This window comes from Oncorhynchus gorbuscha, linkage group LG11, assembly GCF_021184085.1.
Source record: "Oncorhynchus gorbuscha isolate QuinsamMale2020 ecotype Even-year linkage group LG11, OgorEven_v1.0, whole genome shotgun sequence".
In the NCBI taxonomy this organism is placed as follows: Eukaryota; Metazoa; Chordata; class Actinopteri; order Salmoniformes; family Salmonidae; genus Oncorhynchus; species Oncorhynchus gorbuscha.
In genome coordinates this window covers 17,961,635-17,983,997 of record NC_060183.1, presented here as the reverse complement: position 1 = coordinate 17,983,997, position 22,363 = coordinate 17,961,635, and the positions used below count along the sequence as shown (strand labels likewise).

At 41.0% G+C, this 22,363-nt stretch overlaps 1 protein-coding gene across 3 annotated transcripts; it reads left to right on the top strand.

The window, feature by feature from the left end:
- Positions 1-4,102: 4,102 nt before the first annotated feature.
- LOC124048208 (V-set and transmembrane domain-containing protein 4-like) lies at positions 4,103-21,096 on the top strand. Of its 3 annotated transcripts, none has more exons than XM_046368753.1 (9): positions 4,103-4,308; positions 5,578-5,982; positions 17,610-17,663; positions 17,842-17,949; positions 18,132-18,165; positions 18,318-18,439; positions 19,160-19,224; positions 19,460-19,575; positions 19,823-21,096. In XM_046368753.1, exons 1-9 carry the CDS (start codon positions 4,257-4,259, stop codon positions 19,971-19,973), a joined length of 1,107 nt encoding a protein of 368 aa, XP_046224709.1. In that variant the 5' UTR covers positions 4,103-4,256; the 3' UTR covers positions 19,974-21,096. The 3 variants fall into 3 exon arrangements, with proteins under 3 accessions (XP_046224709.1, XP_046224711.1, XP_046224710.1); XM_046368755.1 differs by having other exon boundaries at positions 4,104-4,308; positions 20,298-21,096; XM_046368754.1 differs by having other exon boundaries at positions 4,104-4,308; positions 19,902-21,096.
- Positions 21,097-22,363: the final 1,267 nt, after the last annotated feature.

Here is a 22,363-nt window from a genome sequence, read left to right as displayed (position 1 = left end):
AGACTACAGGCTACACTATAAACACTGAAGCTGAAGACTACAGACTACATTCTGAAAACTGAAGCTAAAGACTACAGGCTACACTATGAACACTGTAAGCTAAATTATAACTGTGCGTGTAGAGATGTATGAATAAAACATTTTTAAAGGTTGAGCATACAAAATATTAAGAACACCTGCTCTTTCAATGACAGGTGAATCCAGGTGAAAGCTATGTTCCCTTATTGATATCACCTGTTAAATCAACTTTAATCAGTGTCAATGAAGGGGAGGAGACATGTTGAAGAAGGATTTTTAAGCATTGAGGAGATTGGGACATATATTGTGCATGTGTGTCATTCAGAGGGTGAACGGGCAAGACAAAAGATTTAAGTGCTGTTGAACGGGGTATGGTAGTAGGTGCCAGGTGCACCGGTTTGTGTCAAGAACTGCAACCCTGCTCGGATTTTCAAGCTCAACAGTTTCCCGTGTGTATCAAGAATGGTTCACCACCCAAAGGACATGCAACCAACTTAACACAACTTTGGGAAGCATTGGAGTCAACATGGGCCAGCATCCCTGTGGAACGCTTTCGACACCTTGCAGAGTCCATGCCCCGACGAATTGAAGATGTTCTGTACAAACATTCGCTTTTTGGTCTTAATTTAAGGTTAGGGTTAGGCATAAGGTCAGCAGTGTGGTTCATTTTAGAGTTTAGGTTAGGGTTAGGCTTCAAATACAAATGTAAGAGGAGAAATTGTAGAACTGGATGAGGTTTATGACTTTGTGTCTATAGAAGCTAGGGATGACCCAGAAGCAGCTCAGGGTGAAAGGTCAATGGCGTTTTGCTGCACGCGACTTCTGAATCTTCATGTTTTCGCAATGTCTCCATCCACCTTGTAATTCAATATTTGCCATGTTTGGAAATATATCGGTGGAAGCACTTAATGTCCCTCTATGCACATTAAACATGTTTTCAGCTGCAGGCAGTTTAATGTACTTTATCTATCTGTAAGATTGATGGAAGAATACACCAAACATTATTTCAGAAATATCCTGACTTCATTAAATCATACAAACTCCAAAACTGCTTGCTATTTCAGCTAAACGTACTTCTGTTCTGATGACACAAATAGAGGCAAATGTTCTTATTGGGAAACGCTATCAATATACATCCCACAAGGTGGCAGTATTTCTTACCATTGATAGCACCATAACAAGGCAGCTTGCCTAAACTGCAACTCCACAACTCACTTCCCTGAGCTCCAATTCCTCCCACACATATCTCACATCTGAGTGCAAGAAGGATCTTGTTAACATGCCTGTTTACTTGACTTTCCCTGCAACCACGTCAGTCTTAACTGCCTTCTGTTGAAAAGACATAGACTTTTATTTAAAGGAACACTTGACTGATGAGAGTCTGAAGTCACTGTAGGATTTATACCCCCACCCCCCCTCCCCGCAATGGTTTCAGTCTCTCAGTGAAAAGAGAGAGAGAGAGAGAGAGAGAGAGAGAGAGAGAGAGAGAGAGAGAGAGAGAGAGAGAGAGAGAGAGAGAGAGAGAGAGAGAGAGAGAGAGAGAGAGAGTGAGTCTGTGTGATGGATAATACTACGCAAACGTCAGATGCACTTAGGATTATCCTCAACAGACGTTCTTGAGCAGTGAAAATACAGTAACTCCCCCATCCCCCATGGACTAGTAACCGAAAGGTTGTCAGATCAAATCCCCGAGCTGACAAGGTAAAAATCTGTCATTCTGCCCCTGAACAAGGCAGTTAAACCACTGTTCCTAGGCCGTCATTGACTTACCTAGTAAAATTAAATTAAAAATTGCACTATATAAGTGTCTTCTTGGATGCTTGTCAAGTCATTCTGGGTATGCGGAATAGCTCATGGTTTTTCTATACAACTCACAACCGAGATGATTGCATCTCCAGCCTCGAGCATGGATAGAATATACAGACTTTTGAGAGAGTTACCGGACATCCATGTACAGTTGAAGTGGGAAGTTTACATACACTTAGGTTGGAGTCATTTTAAAAAATTAACCACTCCACAAATTTCTTGTTAACAAACTATAGTTTTGGCAAGTGAGTTATGACATCTACTTTGTGCATGACACAAGTAATTTTTCCAACAATTGTTTACAGACAGATTATTTCACTCATAAATCACTGTATCACAATTCCAGTGGGTCAGAAGTTGACATACACGAAATTGACTGTGCCTTTAAACAGCTTGGAAAAATCCAGAAAATGATGTCATGGCTGTAGAAGCTTCTGATAGGCTAATTGACATCATTTGAGTCAATTGGAGGTGTACCTGTGGATGTATTTCAAGGCCTACCTATAAAACTCAGTGCCTCTTTGCTTGACATCATGGGAAAATCAAAAGAAATCAGCCATATTCTCAGAAAATAAATTGTAGACCTTCACAAATCTGGTTCATCCTTGGGAGCAGTTTCCAAACGCCTGAAGGTACCACGTTCATCTGTACAAACAATAGTACCCAAGTATAAACACCATGGGACCACGCAGCCGTCATACCGCTCACGAAGGAGACACGTTCTGTCTCCTACAGATAAACGTACTTTAGTTCGAAAAGTGCAAATCAATCCCAGAACAACAGCAAAGGACCTTGTGAAGATGCTGGAGGAAACAGGTACAAAAATATCTATATCCACAGTAAAAAGAGTCCTATATTGACATAAACTGAAAGTCGGCTCAGCAAGGAAGAATCCACGGCTCCAAAACTGCCATAAAAAGGCCAGACTACGGTTTGCAACAGCACATGGGGACAAAGATCATACTTTTTGGAGAAATGTCCTCTGGTCTGATGAAACAAAAATAGAACTGTTTGGCCATAATGACCATTGTTATGTTTGGAGGAAAAGGGGGAGGCTTGCAAGCTGAAGAACACCATCCCAACCGTGAAGCACAGGGGTGGCAGCATCATGTTGTGGGGGTGCTTTGCTGCAGGAGGGACTGGTGCACTTCACAAAATAGATGGCTTCATGAGGAAGGACAATTATGTGGATATATTGAAGCAACATCTCAAGATATCAGTTGGTCGCAAATGGGTCTTCCAAATGGACAATGACCCCAAGCATGCTTCCAAAGTTGTGGCAAAATGGCTTAAGGACAACAAAGTCAAGGTATTGGAGTGGCCATCACAAAGCCCTGACCTCAATCCTATAGAACATTTGTGCGCAGAACTGAAAAGCGTGTGCGAGCAAGGAGGCCTACAAACCTGACTCAGTTACACCAGCTCTGTCAGGAGGAATGGGCCAAAATTCACCCAACTTATTGTGGGAAGCTTGTGGAACGCTGCCCGAAACATTTGACTCAAGTTAAACAATTTAAAGGCAATGCTACCAAATACTATGAGTGTATGTAAACTACTGTCCCACGGAGAATGTGATGAAAGAAATAAAAGCTGAAAGAAATCATTCTCTCTACTATTATTCTGACATTTCACATTCTTAAAATATAGTGGTGCTCCTAACTGACCTAAGACAGGGAATATTTACTACAATTAAAAGTCAGGAATTGTGAAAAACGGACTTTAAATGTATTTGGCAAAGGTGTATGTAAACCTTCGACTTCAACTGTAAGTCTCACTAGCTCTAAGACAAATGGATCCATGAATGCAGTTTTATTTCAAGAAGAGTGAATGTTTGAACGTTTGTTCTAAACTCTAGTGTGTCTATAAAGAGAGGAAACAGAGTTGCTCTCACAAACTCCTGTACAAACTTTGTCTGTGGGCTCCAGTTACACAGTCGGAGACTGTGTGTGTGTGTGTGTGTGTGTGTGTGTGTGTGTGTGTGTGTGTGTGTGTGTGTGTGTGTGTGTGTGTGTGTGTGTGTGTGTGTGTGTGTGTGTGTGTGTGTGTGTGTGTGTGTGTGTGTGTGTGTGTGTGTGTGTGTGTGTGTGTGTGTGTGTGTGTGTGTGTGTGTGTGTATTAAAAATCTAGCCAAAAGTGTCTGTTTTCTCTGCTGTAGTCCACAGCTGGAAGTCTGATCGAGTCTGCGTCAAAGCTATAGCACAACCTTCCTTCCTCCTACACAGGAAATTGCATTTCCCACTTTCTGCCAAGCAGAGGAGTGAGGTGGGTGGGGTTGTGAGCCTGGGGGGAGGAGGGTGGTTCTAAGCAGAAACAGAGCGAGCCCCATTTCGTATTACACACGAATACAGAAAAAAGAAAAGGGAATCCTGAGCTGAGGCTCTTTACTTCGGGAGACATTTAACTGTTTTTTATGGAGACTGCTGGTCTGGAAAATGAAGATCTCTTCTGTGGTCATAGTTCTCCTGACTAAAGCGTTCATTGGAGGTAAGCAACTTTTCTATTTAGTTAACTTGGTTAAAATGGAAAATAGTGTTTTTAGGTCATGATATGAAATTTGGCAATACCTTGAAGAGTTATGTGTTGATGGAAAGAGAGAGAGTGAGAGAGAGAGAGAGAGAGAGAGAGAGAGAGAGAGAGAGAGAGAGAGAGAGAGAGAGAGAGAGAGAGAGAGAGAGAGAGAGAGAGAGAGAGAGAGAGAGAGAGAGAGCGAGAGAGAGAGAGAGAGAGAGAGAGAGAGAGAGAGAGAGAGAGAGAGAGAGAGACAGCAAGAGAAAGAGAGAGAGAGAATGTCATAATAAAAGATTGGGAAAACTTTTGTGAAATGAGTAAGTGTTAGAAAACACATTCCACATGACATGCATTTGAATCAGTAAATGATGTGTTTTCCCTCATCTTTGTTAAAGACTAAATTTACTCTGGTTTGTGTGACTTTTTCATAAGATGCAGCTTAATACTTTAGCTAAATAAATATATCTAGCAAATTATAGATTTTATCTAGAGATGAATAGTTCCCTTCTTAGTGGCTTGATGGCTTTGTGTGTCGTAGAAATATGCTTACTGCAAATGGAAAGTTGTGAAATTACTTGAAAAAACCAGATGCTGCTTTTGTCATGAAACAGGCCATAAAGTCTGGTCCTTAATATTTCTTCCACTTAAAATGGACATATGCTTGCACTTGAGCCAAACACCACTTTCAGATGTGTCATCCACAAACATTAACACGGTAGGAAAGAGATCATTGGGAACACCTTCCTAATATTGAGTTGCACCACCTTTTGCCTTCAGACCAGCTTCAATTCGTCGAGGCATGAACTCTACAAGGTGTCGAAAGCGTTCCACAGGGATGCTGGACCGTGTTGACTCCAATTCTTCCCACAGTTGTGTCAAGTTGGCTGGATGTCCCTTGGGTGGTGGACCATTCTTGATACACACGGGAAACTGTTGAGTGTGACAAACCCAGCTCAAACTGGTGTGCCTGGATCCAACGACTATATCCCATTCAAAGGCTCTGAATGGCACACATACACAATCCATGTCTCAGTTGTCTCAAAGCTTAAAATCCTTCTTTAACCTATCCTATCCCCTTGATCTACACTAATTGAAGTGGAATTGAAGGTAACATCAATAAGGGATCATAGCTTTCACCTGGATTCACCTGGTCAGTCTATGTCATGGAAAGAGCCAGTGTTCCTTATGTTTTGTCTACTCTGTGTTTATTTACTGTACATACCCTTTGTGTACTATATATTTCAGAAGTGTGCCAGGCCATCAACATCACTGTCACCCCCTCCCCGTTTACGGTGGCCCAGGAGGGCGAGAACGTCACCCTGACCTGCCAGGTGTCCCAGAGACGTCGCTCCAGCAGCCTGCCCGTAGTCAAATGGACATTCCTGCCGGAACGTTCTTCAAGCGACAAAGAGTTCCTCATTGCTAGGGTCAACATGAGAAAGGCCAGGTTCTATGGGGACTATACCAAGAGCTTCCCCTGGCCTAAGTTGAAGCTGACAGTGGTCAAGCAGGGGAAGATTTTCGACCTGCTCATTATGAACATCTCAGCGGAGGACCGTGGACTCTACATATGCCGGGTGCAGGAGTTCAAGAAGCACCAGAACCGATGGAAGGCATCAACAAACTGTACGGCCGCCACAGAGCTTAGAGGTAAATATGGCTTTAGGTGTAGCACTGTCTGTGGTGCAGTAGAATATAAATTATGCAGTTGGTGGTGCTAGTAGTAGTAGTAGTAGTAGTAGCAGTAGTAGTAGTAGTAGTAGTAGTAGTAGTAGTAGTAGTAGTAGTAGTAGTAGTAGTACAGTGGTATAAGTAGTAATAGTAGTAGTACAGTGGTATTAGTAGTAGTACAGTGGTATAAGTAGTAATAATAGCAATAATAGTAGTAGTAGTAGTAGTACAGTGGTATAAGTAGTAATAATAGCAGTAATAGTAGTAGTAGTAGTAGTAGTACAGTGGTATTAGTAGTAGTAGTAATAATAGCAGTAATAGTAGTAGTAGTAGTAGTACAGTGGTATTAGTAGTAGTAGTAATAATAGCAGTAATAGTAGTAGTAGTAGTAGTACAGTGGTATTAGTAGTAGTACAGTGGTATAAGTAGTAATAATAGCAGTAATAGTAGTAGTAGTAGTAGTACAGTGGTATTAGTAGTAGTAGTAATAATAGCAGTAATAATATATATAATATAATAAGTAGTAGTAGTAGTACAGTGGTATTAGTAGTAGTAGTAATAATAGCAGTAATAGTAGTAGTAGTACAATAATAGCAGTAATAGTAGTAGTAGTAGTAGTAGTACAGTGGTATTAGTAGTAGTACAGTGGTATTAGTAGTAGTACAGTGGTATTAGTAGTAGTAGTAATAATAGCAGTAATAGTAGTAGTAGTAGTAGTACAGTGGTATTAGTAGTAGTAGTAATAATAGCAGTAATAGTAGTAGTAGTAGTAGTACAGTGGTATTAGTAGTAGTACAGTGGTATAAGTAGTAATAATAGCAGTAATAGTAGTAGTAGTAGTAGTAGTAGTAGTAGTAGTACAGTGGTATTAGTAGTAGTAGTAATAATAGCAGTAATAGTAGTAGTAGTAGTAGTACAGTGGTATTAGTAGTAGTAGTAATAATAGCAGTAATAGTAGTAGTAGTAGTAGTAGTACAGTGGTATTAGTAGTAGTACAGTGGTATTAGTAGTAGTAGTAATAATAGCAGTAATAGTAGTATTAGTAGTAGTACAGTGGTATTAGTAGTAGTAGTAATAATAGCAGTAATAGTAGTAGTAGTAGTAGTAGTACAGTGGTATAAGTAGTAATAGTAGTAGTACAGTGGTATTAGTAGTAGTACAGTGGTATAAGTAGTAATAGTAGTAGTACAGTGGTATTAGTAGTAGTAGTAGTACAGTGGTATAAGTAGTAATAGTAGTAGTACAGTGGTATTAGTAGTAGTACAGTGGTATAAGTAGTAATAATAGCAGTAATAGTAGTAGTAGTAGTAGTACAGTGGTATTAGTAGTAGTAGTAATAATAGCAGTTATAGTAGTAGTAGTAGTAGTACAGTGGTATTAGTAGTAGTAGTAATAATAGCAGTAATAGTAGTAGTAGTAGTAGTACAGTGGTATTAGTAGTAGTAGTAATAATAGCAGTAATAGTAGTAGTAGTAGTAGTACAGTGGTATTAGTAGTAGTACAGTGGTATTAGTAGTAGTACAGTGGTATTAGTAGTAGTACAGTGGTATTAGTAGTAGTACAGTGGTATTAGTAGTAGTAGTAATAATAGCAGTAATAGTAGTAGTAGTAGTACAGTGGTATTAGTAGTAGTACAGTGGTATTAGTAGTAGTAGTAATAATAGCAGTAATAGTAGTAGTAGTAGTAGTACAGTGGTATTAGTAGTAGTAGTAATAATAGCAGTAATAGTAGTAGTAGTAGTAGTACAGTGGTATTAGTAGTAGTACAGTGGTATTAGTAGTAGTACAGTGGTATTAGTAGTAGTAGTAATAATAGCAGTAATAGTAGTAGTAGTAGTACAGTGGTATTAGTAGTAGTACAGTGGTATTAGTAGTAGTAGTAATAATAGCAGTAATAGTAGTAGTAGTAGTACAGTGGTATTAGTAGTAGTACAGTGGTATTAGTAGTAGTACAGTGGTATTAGTAGTAATAGCAATAATAGCAGTAATAGTAGTATTAGTAGTAGTACAGTGGTATTAGTAGTAGTAGTAATAATAGCAGTAATAGTAGTAGTAGTAGTAGTACAGTGGTATTAGTAGTAGCAGTAGTAGCAGTGGTGGAAGCAGTAGTAGAAGTACATTTACATTGATATTTTAGTTATTTAGCAGACGCTCTTATCCAGAGTCACTTACAGTTAGTGCATTCATCTTAAGATAACTAGGTGGGACAACCATATATCTCAGGCATAGTAAGTACATTTTTTCTCAATAAAGTAGCTATCAGCAAAGTCAGTGCAAGTAGTAGCAGTAGTATTAGTAGTATTATTAGTAGTAGTAGAAGTAGTAGTGTAGTACAGTGGAAATATTACTAGTAGCAGTAGCGGTAGTAGTAGTAGTAGTAGTAGTAGTAGTAGTAGTAGTAGCAGTAGCGGTAGTAGTAGTAGTAGTAGTAGTAGTAGTAGTAGCAGTAGCGGTAGTAGTAGTAGTAGTAGTATTAGCAGTAGTAATATTACTAGTAGCAGTAGCAGGAGTAATAGCAATAGCAGTAGCAGTTGTAGTAGTAGCAGCAGTAGTAGCAGTTTTAAGACAGCGCCGGAGAACAAGGCTGACGTTTTACGTATTCCTGACCAATTGTTTTTTTTTTTTTTTGCGTTGTTTGTAACCTAGTTTTCAACTTATTTTGCACATAATGTTGCTGCTTCAGTCTCTTATGACCGAAAATAACTTCTGCACATCAGAACTGCGATTACTCACCATGGACTGGCAGAATCCTTTTTTCCCCTACATTTGCGTGAAGAGAAGGTCGGAGAAAAAGGAGCCAGAGGGCAGGCTCCCTTCTGAGAATTTTTAGGCGATCGAATAAACCCCCACTTCCTTCCATTCTGCTAGCAAACGTGCAATCTTTGGAAAATCAAATCGATGACCTGCGCGGAAGATTAAACTACCAACGGGACATTCAAAACTGCAACTTATGCTTCACGGACTCGTGGCTGAACGACGACATTATCAACATACAGCTGTATGGTTATATGCTTTATCGGCAGGATAGAACAGCCATGCCTGGTAAGGCAAGGGGCAACGGACTATGTCTTTTTGTAAATAACAGCTGGTGCACGATATCTAAGGAAGTCTCAAGGTTTTGCTCGAGAGTATCTCATGATAAGCTGTAGACCACAATATCTACCAAGATCATTTTCATCTGTGTTTTTCGTAGCTGTCTACATACCAGCACAGACTGATGCTGGCACTAAGACTGCACTCATAAGCAAACAGGAAAACACTCACCCAGAGGCGACGCTCCTAGTAGCCGGGGACTTTAATGCAGGGAAACTTAAATCCATCTTACCAAATTTCTATCAGCATGTTAAATGTGCAACCAGAGGGAAAAAACTCTGGACCACCTTTACTCCACACACAGAGACGCATACAAAACTCTCCCTCACCCTCCATTTGGCAAAACTGACCATAATTCTATCCTCCTGATTCCTGCTACCAAGCAAAAATTAAAGCATTAAGCACCAGTGACTCGATCAATAAAAAAGTGGTCAGATGAAGCAGATGCTAAGCTACAGGACTGTTTTGGTAGCACAGGAGTATACCACATCAGTCATTGACTTCATCAATAAGTGCATCGATGACATCATCCCCACAGTGACTGTATGTACATACCCCAACCAGAAGCCATGGATTACAGGCAACATCCGCACTGAGTTAAAGGCTAGAGCTTCCGCTTTCAAGGAGCTTTTCACTGACATTTTCAACCTCTCCTTGTCTGAGTCTGTAATACCAACATGTTTCAAGCAGACCACGATAGTCCATGTGCCCAAGAACACTAAGGTGACCTGCCTAAATGACTACCCACCTGTAGCACTCACGTCTGTAGCCAGGAAATGCTTTGAAAGGCTGGTCATGGCTCACATCAACATCATTATCCCAGAAACCCTAGACCCATTCCAATTTGCATACCACCCTAACAGGTCCACATCTGATGTAATCTCTATTGCACTCCACACTGCCCTTTCTCACCTGGACAAAAGGAACACCTATGTGAGAATGCTATTCATTGACTACAGCTCAGCGTTCAACACCATAATGCCCTCAAAGCTCATCATTAAGCTAAGGACCCTGGGACTAAACACCTCCCTCTGCAGCTGGATCAGTGATAGGCCTGATCACCGACAATGACGAGACAGCCTATAGGGAGGAGGTCAGAGACCTGGCCATGTGGTGCCAGGACAACAACCTCTCCCTCAACGTGATGGACTACAGGAAAAAGAGGACCGAGCATGGCCCCATTCTCAATCGACAGGGCTGTAGTGGAGCAGGTTGAGAGCAGTTTGACCACAAGGCACTACAGAGGGTAGAGCGCACAGCCCAGTGCATCACTTGGGCCAAGCTTCCTGCCATCCAGGACCTCTATACCAGGCAGTGTCAGAGGAAGGCCCTAAAAATGGCCAAAGACTCCAGCCACCCTAGTCATAGACTGCTCTCTCTTCTACCACACGGCAAGTCGTACCGGAATGCCACGTCTAGGTCCAAGGGGCTTCTAAACAGCTTCTACCCCCAAGCCATAAGACTCCTGAACATCTAATCAAATGGCTACCCAGACTATTTGCATTGCCCCCCCCCCCCCCCACCCATCTTTTACACCGCTGCTACTCTCTGTTGTTATCATCTATGCATAGTCACTTTAGTAACTCTACCTACATGTACATATTAACTAACCGGTACCCCCACATATTGACTCTGTACCGGTACCCACCAGTATATAGTCTTGTCTATTGTTATTTTTGTATTTTTTTAACTGCATTGTTGGTTAGGGCTCGTAAGTAAGAATTTCACTGTAAGGATGTATTCGGCACATGTGACTAATACAATTTGACTTGATTTGATTAGTAGTAATAGTAATAGTACAGTGGTATTATTAGTAGTAGTGTAGTAGCAACAATACAAGTAGTAGTAGTAGTAGTAATAGTAGTACAGTGTTGTAGAAGTAGTAGTAGTAGTAGTAGCAGTAGCAGTAGTAGTAGTATCAGTAGTAGCAATAGCAGTAGCAGTAGCAGTAGCAGAAGTAGTAGTAGCAGTAGTAGTAGCAGCAATAGCAGTAGTACTGTAGTAGTAGTAGCAGTAGTAGTGTATTAGTAGTAGCAGCAGTAGAAGTGTAGTAGTAGTATCAGTATAAGTAGCAGTAGTAGTGTAGTAGTAGTAGTAATATCAGTAGCAGCAGTAGTAATGTAGTAGCAGTATCAGTAGCAGAGGTAGTAGTAGTAGCAGTAGCAGCAGAAGTAGTAGTAGCAGTAGCAGCAGCAGTAGTAGTAGTTGCAGTATTAGTAGTAGCAGTAGTATCAGTAGTAGTAGTAATAGTAGCAGTAGCAGTAGCAGTAGCAGTAGCAGTAGCAGTAGCAGCAGCAGCAGCAGTAGTGTTATTATCAGTGCTAGTAGTAGTAGTAGTAGTAGTAGCAGTAGCAGTAGTAGTGTAGCAGTAGTAGTAGCAGTAGCAGTAGTAGTGTAGTAGTTGTTGTTGTAGTATTAGTAGTATTGGTAATAATAATAGTAGTAGTATTAGTAATAATAATAGTAGTAGTAGTAGCAACAGTAGCAGGAGTAGTAGTATTAGTTGTAGCAGCAGTAGTAGTGTAGTAGTAGTAGTAGCATTAGTAGTGTAGTAGTAGTAGTACTAGTAGTAGTAGTAGTAGTAGTAGTAGCAGTAGCAGTAGTAGTAGTAGTAGTAGTAGTAGTAGTATAGGTAGTAATAGTAGCAGTGGTGGTAGTAGTATTGGTAGTAGCAGTAGTATCAGTAGTAGTAGTAATAGTAGCAGTAGCAGTAGCAGCAGCAGCAGCAGTAGTGTTATTATCAGTGCTAGTAGTAGTAGTAGTAGTAGCAGTAGCAGTAGTAGTGTAGCAGTAGTAGTAGCAGTAGCAGTAGTAGTGTAGTAGTTGTTGTTGTTGTAGTATTAGTAGTATTGGTAATAATAGTAGTAGTATTAGTAATAATAATAGTAGTAGTAGTAGCAACAGTAGCAGGAGAAGTAGTATTAGTTGTAGCAGCAGTAGTAGTGTAGTAGTAGTAGTAGCATTAGTAGTGTAGTAGTAGTAGTACTAGTAGTAGTAGTAGTAGTAGTTGCAGTATTAGTAGTAGCAATAGTATCAGTAGTAGTAGTAATAGTAGCAGTAGCAGTAGCAGTAGCAGCAGCAGCAGCAGTAGTGTTATTATCAGTGCTAGTAGTAGTAGTAGTAGTAGCAGTAGCAGTAGTAGTGTAGCAGTAGTAGTAGCAGTAGCAGTAGTAGTGTAGTAGTTGTTGTTGTAGTATTAGTAGTATTGGTAATAATAGTAGTAGTATTAGTAATAATAATAGTAGTAGTAGTAGCAACAGTAGCAGGAGTAGTAGTATTAGTTGTAGCACCAGTAGTAGTGTAGTAGTAGTAGTAGCATTAGTAGTGTAGTAGTAGTAGTACTAGTAGTAGTAGTAGTAGTAGTAGTAGTAGTAGTAGTAGTAGTAGTAGCAGTAGCAGTAGTAGTGTAGTAGTAGTATAGGTAGTAATAGTAGCAGTGGTGGTAGTAGTATTGGTAGTAGCAGCAGTAGTGGGGTAGTGGTAGCAGCAGCAGTAGTAGTGTAGTAGTAGTAGTAATAGTAGCAGGAGTAGTAGTATTGGTAGTAGGAGCAGCAGTAGTGTAGTAATATTAGTAGTTGTAGTAGCACAATTATTAGTAGTTGCAGTAGCAGTAGTAGTGTAGTACAGTGGAAACATCAGAAGTAGTAGTTGTAGAAGCAGGAGTACAGTGCTAATGATAGCTGGAACCAGAACTGGCTGACCTAGTTCCGTGTTTCATCGATCATGAAAAGGAAGAGATTGTGTCATGTGTAAAGGTCATGTTTTCATTGTGGTAAGGAGTTCCATGGTTTTGAACAAGCTTGAAAAGAAGTGATACTTGATAGCGATGCTTCATGAGAGAGTATCTTGTCTTCTCTAAAGCTGATGTCAGCCCTTTTGTTCTGCCAGTTCGATGCACAACATTCTGTGAAAGAATCTAAGCAATATACACTGTAGCACAGCAGATGTAGCACCGCAGATGTAGCACCGCAGATGTAGCACAGCAGATATAGGAAAGCAGATGTATTACAGCAGATGTAGCACAGCAGATATAGGAAAGCAGATGTATTACAGCAGATGTAGCACAGCAGATGTAGCACAGCAGATGTAGCAAAGTAGATATAACAAAGCAGATGTAGCAAAGCAGATGTAGCAAAGTAGATATAACAAAGCAGATGTAGCAAAGCAGATGTAGCAAAGTAGATATAACAAAGCAGATGTAGCAAAGTAGATATAACAAAGCAGATGTAGCAAAGTAGATATAACAAAGCAGATGTAGGAAAGCAGATGTAGTAAAGTAGAAAAACAAAGCAGATGTAGCAAAGCAGATGTAGCAAAGCAGATGTAGCAAAGCAGATGTAGCAAAGCAGATGTAGCAAAGCAGATGTAGTAAAGTAGATATAACAAAGCAGATGTAGCAAAGCAGATGTAGCAAAGCAGATGTAGCAAAGCAGATGTAGCAAAGCAGATGTAGTAAAGTAGATATAACAAAGCAGATGTAGCAAAGCAAATGTAGTAAAGTAGATATAACAAAGCAGATGTAGCAAAGCAGATGTAGCAAAGCAGATGTAGTAAAGTAGATATAACAGAGCAGATGTAGCAAAACAGATGTAGTAAAGTAGATATAACAAAGCAGATGTAGCAAAGCAGATGTAGTAAAGTAGATATAACAAAGTAGATGTAGTCAAGTAGATATAACAAAGCAGATGTAGTAAAGTAGATATAACAAAGCAGATGTAGCAAAGCAGATGTAGTAAAGTAGATATAACAAAGTAGATGTAGTCAAGTAGATATAACAAAGCAGATGTAGTAAAGTAGATGTAACAAAGCAGATGTAGTAAAGTAGATATAACAAAGCAGATGTAGTATAACAAAGTAGATGTAGCAAAGCAGATGTAACAAAGCAGATGTAGTAAAGTAGATATAACAAAGCAGATGTAGCGAAGCAGATGTAACAAAGCAGATGTAGTAAAATACATATAACAAAGTAGATGTAGCAAAGCAGATGTAACAAAGCAGATGTAGTAAAGTAGATGTAACAAAGCAGATGAGGCACAGCAGATGTAACAAAGCAGATGTAGCACAGCAGATGTAGTAAAGTAGATATAACAAAGCAGATGTAGCAAAGTAGACGTAGCAAAACAGATGTAGCACAGCAGATGTAGTAAAGTAGATATAACAAAGCAGATGTAGCAAAGTAGATGTAGCAAAACAGATGTAGTAGATGTAAATAGATGTAGCAAAGCAGATGCAGCTAAGCAGATGCATCCTTTCTTTCTCAGCTATTACTTTGAGTAAATTGAAACTTTACTTGAAACCAGTTTTTTCCATGAAATCATTTGTGCCGGCTGTGACATTTGACTGTCCTGTCTGAGCCCAAGCAGACAGACTGGCGGAACAGCCGAGGTAAGGGAACACTGGCACCATCACCACCAAACACATTTTGACTTTGGCTATAGCCAGGATTTTCCCTGCGTATTATACACATATACAATTGTGGCTAGAAGTGAGTGAACTCGACAGTGAGAGAACAAGACATAGTTGTAGTATGAGACTGCCCAAAGTTGGTTGCCTAGACAACTGCATAGTAATGTATAAACACACTAATTTTGCATTTACAGACGCTCTTCTTGAGAGAGACTTACAGGAGCAATTAGAGTTATGTGCCTTGCTCAAGGGCACGTCAACAGATTGTTTCACTCCACAGCTAGTTTGAAATGTCGCCAAAGGTGCTATCGAATTAGATCCTTTTCTATAGCTCGTTTGGCTCATGTTAGGGCTGTGAATTGCTAGGAGAATGTGAATTGTGATTCTCCCGATTCTCCTTATTCTACATGTGTTGCAATTTGATACTGTGATTTTCTTGCGATTTCATGTTCCAACCATATTGCTCACTATTTGGGGGGGGGGTCCAAATAGTCTGGGTAGCCATTTGATTAGCTGTTCAGGAGTCTTATGGTTTGGGGGTAGAAGCTGTTTAGAAGCCTCTTGGACCTAGACTTGGCACTCCGGTACTGCTTGCCGTGCGGAAACAGAGAGAACAGTAAATGACTAGGGTAGCTGGAGTCTTTGATCATTTTTGGGCCTTCCTCTGACACCGCCTGGTATAGAGGTCCTGGATGGCAGGAAGCTTGGCCCCGGTGATGCACTGGGCCGTACGCATTACCTTCTGTAGTGCCTTGCGGTCGGAGGCAGAGCAGTTACCATACCATGCAGGATGCTCTCGATGGTGCAGCTGTAAAATCTTTCGAGGATCTGAGGACCCATGCCAAATATTTTCAGTCTCCAGAGGAGGAATAGCTTTTGTCATGCCCTCTTCACGACAAATCTTGGTGTGCTTGGACCATAATAGTTTGTTGGTGATGTGGACACCAAGGAACTTGAAGCTCTCAACCTGCTCCAATATAGCCCCGTTGATGAGAATGGGGGTGTGCTCTGTCCTCCTTTTCCTGTAGTCCACGATCATCTCCTTTGTCTTGATCACTTTGAGGGAGAGGTTGTTGTCCTGGCACCACACGGTCAGGTCTCTGACCTCCTCCCTTTAGGCTGTCTCGTTGTTGTCGATGATCAGGCCTACCACTGTTGTGTCATCAGCAAACTTAATGATGGTGTTGGAGTTGTGCTTGGCCGTACAGTCATGAGTGAACAGGGAGGACAGGAGGGGACTGAGCACGCACCCTTGAGGGGCCCCCGTGTTGAGGATCAGCGTGTTGGATGTGTTGTTACCTACCCTTACAACCTGGGGGCGGCCCGTCAGGAAGTCCAGGATCAAGTTGCAGAGGGAGGTGTTTAGCCCAGGGTCCTTAGCTTACTGATGAGCTTTGAGGGCACTATTATGCTGAACGCTGAGCTGTAGTCAATGAATCGCATTCTCACATAGGTGTTCCTTTTGTGCAGGTGTGAAAGGGCAGTGTGGAGTGCAATAGAGATTGCATCATCTGTCTATCTGTTGGTGCGGTATGCAAATTGGAGTGGGTCTAGGGTGTCTGGGATAATGGTGTTGATGTGAGTCATTACCAGGGTTTCAAAGCATTTCATGGCTACAGACGTGAGTGCTACGGGTCGATAGTCATTTTGGCAGGTTACCTTCGTGTTCTTGGGGACAGGCACTATGGTGGTCTGCTTGAAACATGTTGGTAATACAGACTCAGACAGGGAGAGTTTGAAAATGTCGGTGACGACACTTACCACTTGGTCAGCGCACGCTCGGGGTCTCACACGGTGAAAGAGGGTGATGGAGAAAAGTGAAGAAAGAGGATGTTAAAGGGAAGGATGTTTTGAAGGTTTTTGTGATGAGGACTTTTGTATGGATCATCACTGCATACTGGTATTAATTTCTTTTTTTTCTTCTTTACATTTGATGAATACTCTGACGTAGCCCAAAGTGACCCATTGAATTGGTCTATTGATTGCTGAAGACAGTATTTATCCCAGAATGCAAATCTGTCTTAGGGATGCTATTCATTCGATCTGTGTACCGTCACTGTGTGAGGATATAATGAGAGACTTCCTATCAAAAATAAAGGGGGAGCACATATGAATGGAATCAATTGAACAGTGAGAGACATTTCTTTGGCTCCAAGCAGTGCTGCAGATTCAGATTATTCATAGTATTCCAGAATGTGCAGCTGGCCTTTTGGCTCAGTGCATATTCATAATGTCCTATTGAAGTCATACTATATGCTTCATGGCAAAGAAGATACTGATTTCTGAATGCCACTATCAAGTATATCATGTGTTCTTGGTTCCCAGACTTGGGAACCAAGAACACATGATCGAGTGTAACTTCACCTAGATAGGAACAAGCTATAGAATTTACAGTAAAAAAAATGTGTGGCAAAAATAGTACATGGCAAACACAACTACAGCAAATACTGAGCCAAGACTCATGGATCGCTGTCATCTACCTCAGACTAATGTTTCAAAATAGTTGAATGTAGGCCATAATTATGATCGGCACAGACAAAGCAAGTGCTGCTGGTTTAGCATCAAGGGAAATACTCTAGAGGTAACCCCAGCGTAAGGGTCAGTGCTATCCGGGTTCCTTGGAACATCCCTACTCCAAACCTGACGCTAACCTTAACCTTAACCTTAACCATAACCCTTACCTAACCCTAACCTTAATCCTTACCTTGACCATTTTGCATTTCAAGTTCAACGTGGTAGTCCCAATGATCTTGGATGGAACAGACCCAGTTTAAACCCCGTGGACAGGCTAACATGCAGCACACCCAGACACCCAGCCAGGCTTCAGCCCAGTAACCCTGGAGATCTGGTGGCTAGCTAAGCTAAGGATGGCTGCTATGTGTGAGAGAGGCTGCTGTCAGCTGCTCGCGGTTTAGGGTATTTCAGGACGACTCGGTGGGTGTTAGCTACCACTAGCCAGTGATTCAGGAAGAGGATCCAGAGGAGAGGATAACCTCAATGCTGTCGTCCTACGCCGAGCCACGTACAATTAGATGTATTGCAAATGTATAATCAGGCAGGACGGTTGACACACTGATGATCGTGGACTTTCCCTGGTTTCCTTTCAGTGCATGTCCTACCAGCGACCACGGCCAACGAGAGTCTGTGGAGCCTGTTTGAAGGTAAGAACGTGGCTCTCTGGTTCTCTGCATTGTACATGACTAAAATAGCGCAACAACAATAAATAGGTCATAAATGACAAAGATATTTCTGCATAAGTGACTAACGACTGAAACATGAGTCTTCAGGGCTGTACGATATTATGACTGTGACTAATCTGGTCGGTTTTGTGTGTTTCAGACGTGTACCTGTGCGCTGTGCTGATCTGCTCTGTGGGACTGGTGTGCATGTGCATGTTCACCGTGGCGGTGACTTGCCAATATGTTCAGAGGAAGAAGAAGTTAAAAGGTGAGTAAACACTCTATCCCTGCTCCTAACCATCCAACACTGAAAGCCCTCATCTGGGCCATATTACCAGATCATTTAAAGATAATGGACTCTGATATGTAAAGCCATGGCATGCTGTTGATGACACGGCAGAATGTTCTTTTGCCCCTCATGCGCTTATGTTTTGTCTCATTGCCTCATAGACAACTACCATTTGGTCAAGAGTCTACAGAACAGGTAAGTTTCATCATTCAAACTTAAGTAACTATGATTTATACTGTACTTTAGCCACTATGGTACACACAGACTCTTTTCATCCATGACCGCGATGGCTACTTACATTTCCCTGCTCTAATTCTGCTGTAAACATGCCTGTCTGCTGTCTGCAGTTCAGGGGAGACGGTGACCAGTCTAGTCAGTGTGTCTCCTGCTCTGCCCAAAAAGCAGAGGAGGTACAGGAGGAAACGAAGCAAAGCCCAGTCAGAGATACCACCAGAGATACCAGTTAAAGGTAAACAGACAGTCTCTCAACAACATCATACATCTGTATCACATTTTCCCTTACCCAAGGATGTATGTTTACTTAGAAGCCTATCTTCATACGCACAGTTGGGTATGTGGTCTGGGGGAGGGAATGTGGCTAAAGTAATCATCAGAGCATAAAGGAGTTCTGAACATTCTGTTTCCTGATGCTAGAGATGTTGTGAATTATCTATGAAATATTGCTCTACTTGCCACTACCTTTTGAGCCCATATATGGATCAACTGTACCGTTTGTGCGGGCATAGATAAACTGGAAATAGAGCAAAGCAACTTCTATATCAGTCTTTGTGATATCAGGGTGCTACCAGAAATAGTGCAGAGTTTATGGTCAACTAATCAAGTAAGACAGCGGATTTGAAGAAAGTAACGTCTGTTCTTGATATTTTTGTTTCCCCGGGAGATGAATAGGCTGATGTTGGGCAGTTTTAAAGTGTTGCATCTGTCTCACAAGGAGTTCATGTCACGACGTAGTAGTCTGAATGCCAACACACATCAAACGTTGTATGTCTGTTCAACTCTGCTTTGACGCCTGCATCCAAATCATCACTAATAAATGACAGGACGGGCACGTAAACATTGCAGACGGGGAACATTTTGCTTCTGGGTTTTAGGGGGGAAATGTTTCTTGTGACACAGACAATGTGTTCCCTATCTCCATAAAGTATGTAATCATTGTATTCTTCCACAGCACCCATAGCAAACAAAATCCCCAAACCCAAACTTTTAAAGGTACAGCCGATGAAAGTGGTCTTGGTAAGTGCTCTGGGGTAACTCCTGGTTCATACATACAATTTAAAAGGCAAGAAGGTATTTCAGTAGAGGGCTGTCCAGAAATCTAAAATCGAATCTAAGTTTTACTTCATTCGATTTTTGTGTATATGTGACTGTCAACCCGAGGTAATTTTGTTCAGTATCAAATGATAAAAGACACAACGTGAATAAAGGGTACGCTTCTTCACCCGTTTAATCTTTCTCCTTGTCCCGGCAGCCAAAGATTGCAGAAGAGAGCCTGACATATGCAGAGTTGGAGCTGGTCAAGCCCCTGCCGGACAACAAAGCCTCGTGCACAAGCACTGTGTACGCCCAAATCCTCTTTGAGGAGAGGCAAGTATGAGAAACACACCACGTTTAGCCGAAGCTCATGTACAAAATGTTATATTTATGATCAGCATTATTGTTCTATATTATATTGAGTTTTATTTTTCTTACAAAGCCAAAATGAGATACAAACAGGTTTTCTATACTGTTTTCTATACTGTGTTGAATTTTTATTTTACAATTGACTTCTTTTTTTTTTTTACCTCCCAAAACATCTGCATGATGTCTGTCATCTTCTGCTATGTTATTACAGCAATACTGCAGCTGCAAAGGTTGACATTAAGGCAACAATTAGACGCCCGCCCATTTGTGTTATTTGTGTTATCACGCAGCTCTTTCAACTGGTGCCAAAGTCAACGGGCTCTTGGCGACACACTTGTACCCAGAGCTGTGATCAGCTGTGACAGAGCAGTTTAACTGGCTACAAACGAAAGGCCTTGTTTGGCTTGACTTGTATCACCAGGGTTTTCCTCTCACCTTATGATTACAAAGCACATGATTACTTAAGTTTTTGATTGTATTTTTTACTCCTGGTAAGAACAACACCAATGACCAAATGCCGTTTCTTTATCTCTCAAGATCTGCACAACAGCGGAGATTTTGTCTTCTGTTTTTTAAAACTTTTCCGTGAATGTAAGTGTGTGTAAAAATGCTTAGTATGTTTAATGACCCCTTGGATTTAACCATGGAAAACCGAGCAAAACAACAGTGTTTTTTTTCTCCCCCAGTGAACTTGAAATGCCAGACATCCAGGCACCATAACCATTCCCCATCCACCAGTTCTCTCTCTCATATATGAAGATCTATACATAGACTAATAATCGCCAGAGTGCATTGAGACGATTCCATGTAGGGAAAACAAATCCTTCCCACATCCATTGACAACAACGAAATCTATCTATATCTATCTACACACATCTACACAATGGTTCAAAGTAACCTTCCTGGGGTGAGAAAAAACGTCTTAAAACCTTTTTCAACTGTGAAAATTGAAGTCTCCTCCAAACCACGTTTGACTTCATGTGGAGGCCACTGCGTGGACCTCTAACTAGAGCCATGTGTGAACGCTGAACTCTGCACTTTCCTCTGCACTTTTCCTTTGCCATTCGTTCCACCCGGAGAGTGCCGTCGCCCGCACTCATCAAACATTACTCTCCCTTCCAGTTGGAGCAACTCTGTTATTTGTTTTTGTCATTTGAAAATGACGTCGTCGCTGTCTGATGAAAACCTCATAACTAAATTTTTGCCAATTTAAATGTTTTTTTCATTTATTGAAAGCAATATGTCCCCTCAATGTACTCTCAACATTGCATGACTCTCGGACCAAGAAAATGTATTCAAAATAGCTTCTGAAGTTTCATAATTGTATGTTCATTAATGGGAAAATATGGTCATTTTTTCATTTACTGAAAAGTTTCTGTTTTAGAGATGAGGGCTCATCAGACAGCGACGATATATGTGTGTGTGTGTATAATGTATCATATGTGCTGTATAAACATAAAGTGGATGTATATGGTCAGTGGTTAACGGCATGTTTCCTTGTGCTTTCTTTCACACCTCAGGATATCACTTCAGTGAAAAGTCAATGATTATTCATGATATGTTATAAGGAAACGAGAAGTTGAACAAGTAGCAGGTAAAAGAGATGTTGTGGTTTGATCATACCTCCATGTGTGCTTAATTGAGGGAAATGGAGGGTGGGGTAAGGAGTGTCTCCTCTTGTGAAGGAGGAACTGTAATGAGAGAGAGAGAATGAGAGAGAAAGACAGAGAGAGAGAGAGAGGCAGAGAGAGAGACAGAGAGACAGAGAGAGAGAGAGAGAGAGAGAGAGAGAGAGAGAGACAGACAGACAGACAGAGAGAGACAGAGAGAGACAGAGAGAGACAGAGAGACAGAGAGACAGAGAGAGAGAAGAGAGAGAGAGAGAGAGAGAGAGAGAGAGAGAGAGAGAGAGAGAGAGAGAGAGAGAGAGAGAGAGAGAGAGAGAGAGTAAAGTGTGACAGGCCCAAACAGAGTGACTTTAAATAGACACAAACAGTCTGCCTCCCCGCCCTGCACACAGATTAAACTACAGAGGCCAGTGAATAATACGTGAAAAATCAAAGCATATTTTTCTGTGTTTCACGGAGGGGGTCAGATCTCAAGTCTCCAGACATCACAAAGTTTCTGAATTGCAGTGTACAGTAAACATAGTGTAGCTGTTGCCTACGTATATCCTGTGTGGTAAGAGAAATAGGTACCGTGACTGTCAAAGTACCAGTCTGACATCTCTGACTCAGACTCAATAAGCTATAGGAAATAAATGCTTTAGGATATTTAACCATGTCATGTCTCACTGCAAATGACCCACTGGCTCTGTTAAACACTCGTTGTGTTCAAAGAGTGTTTAGGTCATTGGCTTACACTAAAAGTGTTGGGCCGTAACTAATGAAAACAGTTTGGTAACTGATCCCCTCTGGTCCCATGCTGATGACATCAGTCCTTAGTGACACACTATGAACGAACCATTACATTTTTACAGAATACAGAAGAGTACTATTTTCATTGAAGATGTTCTTCTGTATCGACAGAGTTGTTTCTTTTTCCACAATCACAACTGTAAGCAATGACACAGAATCCAACTTCTCTCACCACCAAGCCCTTCCATTTTCCTGTACATCATAGCACCATTAGACACATTATGCAACTTTTCCAAGTATAATTATTATTGATACTCAGTCAAGTACCTTTGAAGTAGCTCCAGAAACATGTATTCAAGGAAGGGCTCTTTAAATGTAATCTTTAGACTGTATGA

Coding starts and splice junctions, on each gene's coding strand:
- LOC124048208 (XM_046368753.1), top strand. CDS start 4,257: ATGAAGATCTCTTCTGTGGTCATAGTTCTCCTGACTAAAGCGTTCATT. Junction 5,983..17,609: donor GGCCGCCACAGAGCTTAGAG/GTAAATATGGCT, acceptor GTTTCCTTTCAG/TGCATGTCCTACCAGCGACC. Junction 17,950..18,131: donor GAGGAAGAAGAAGTTAAAAG/GTGAGTAAACAC, acceptor ATTGCCTCATAG/ACAACTACCATTTGGTCAAG.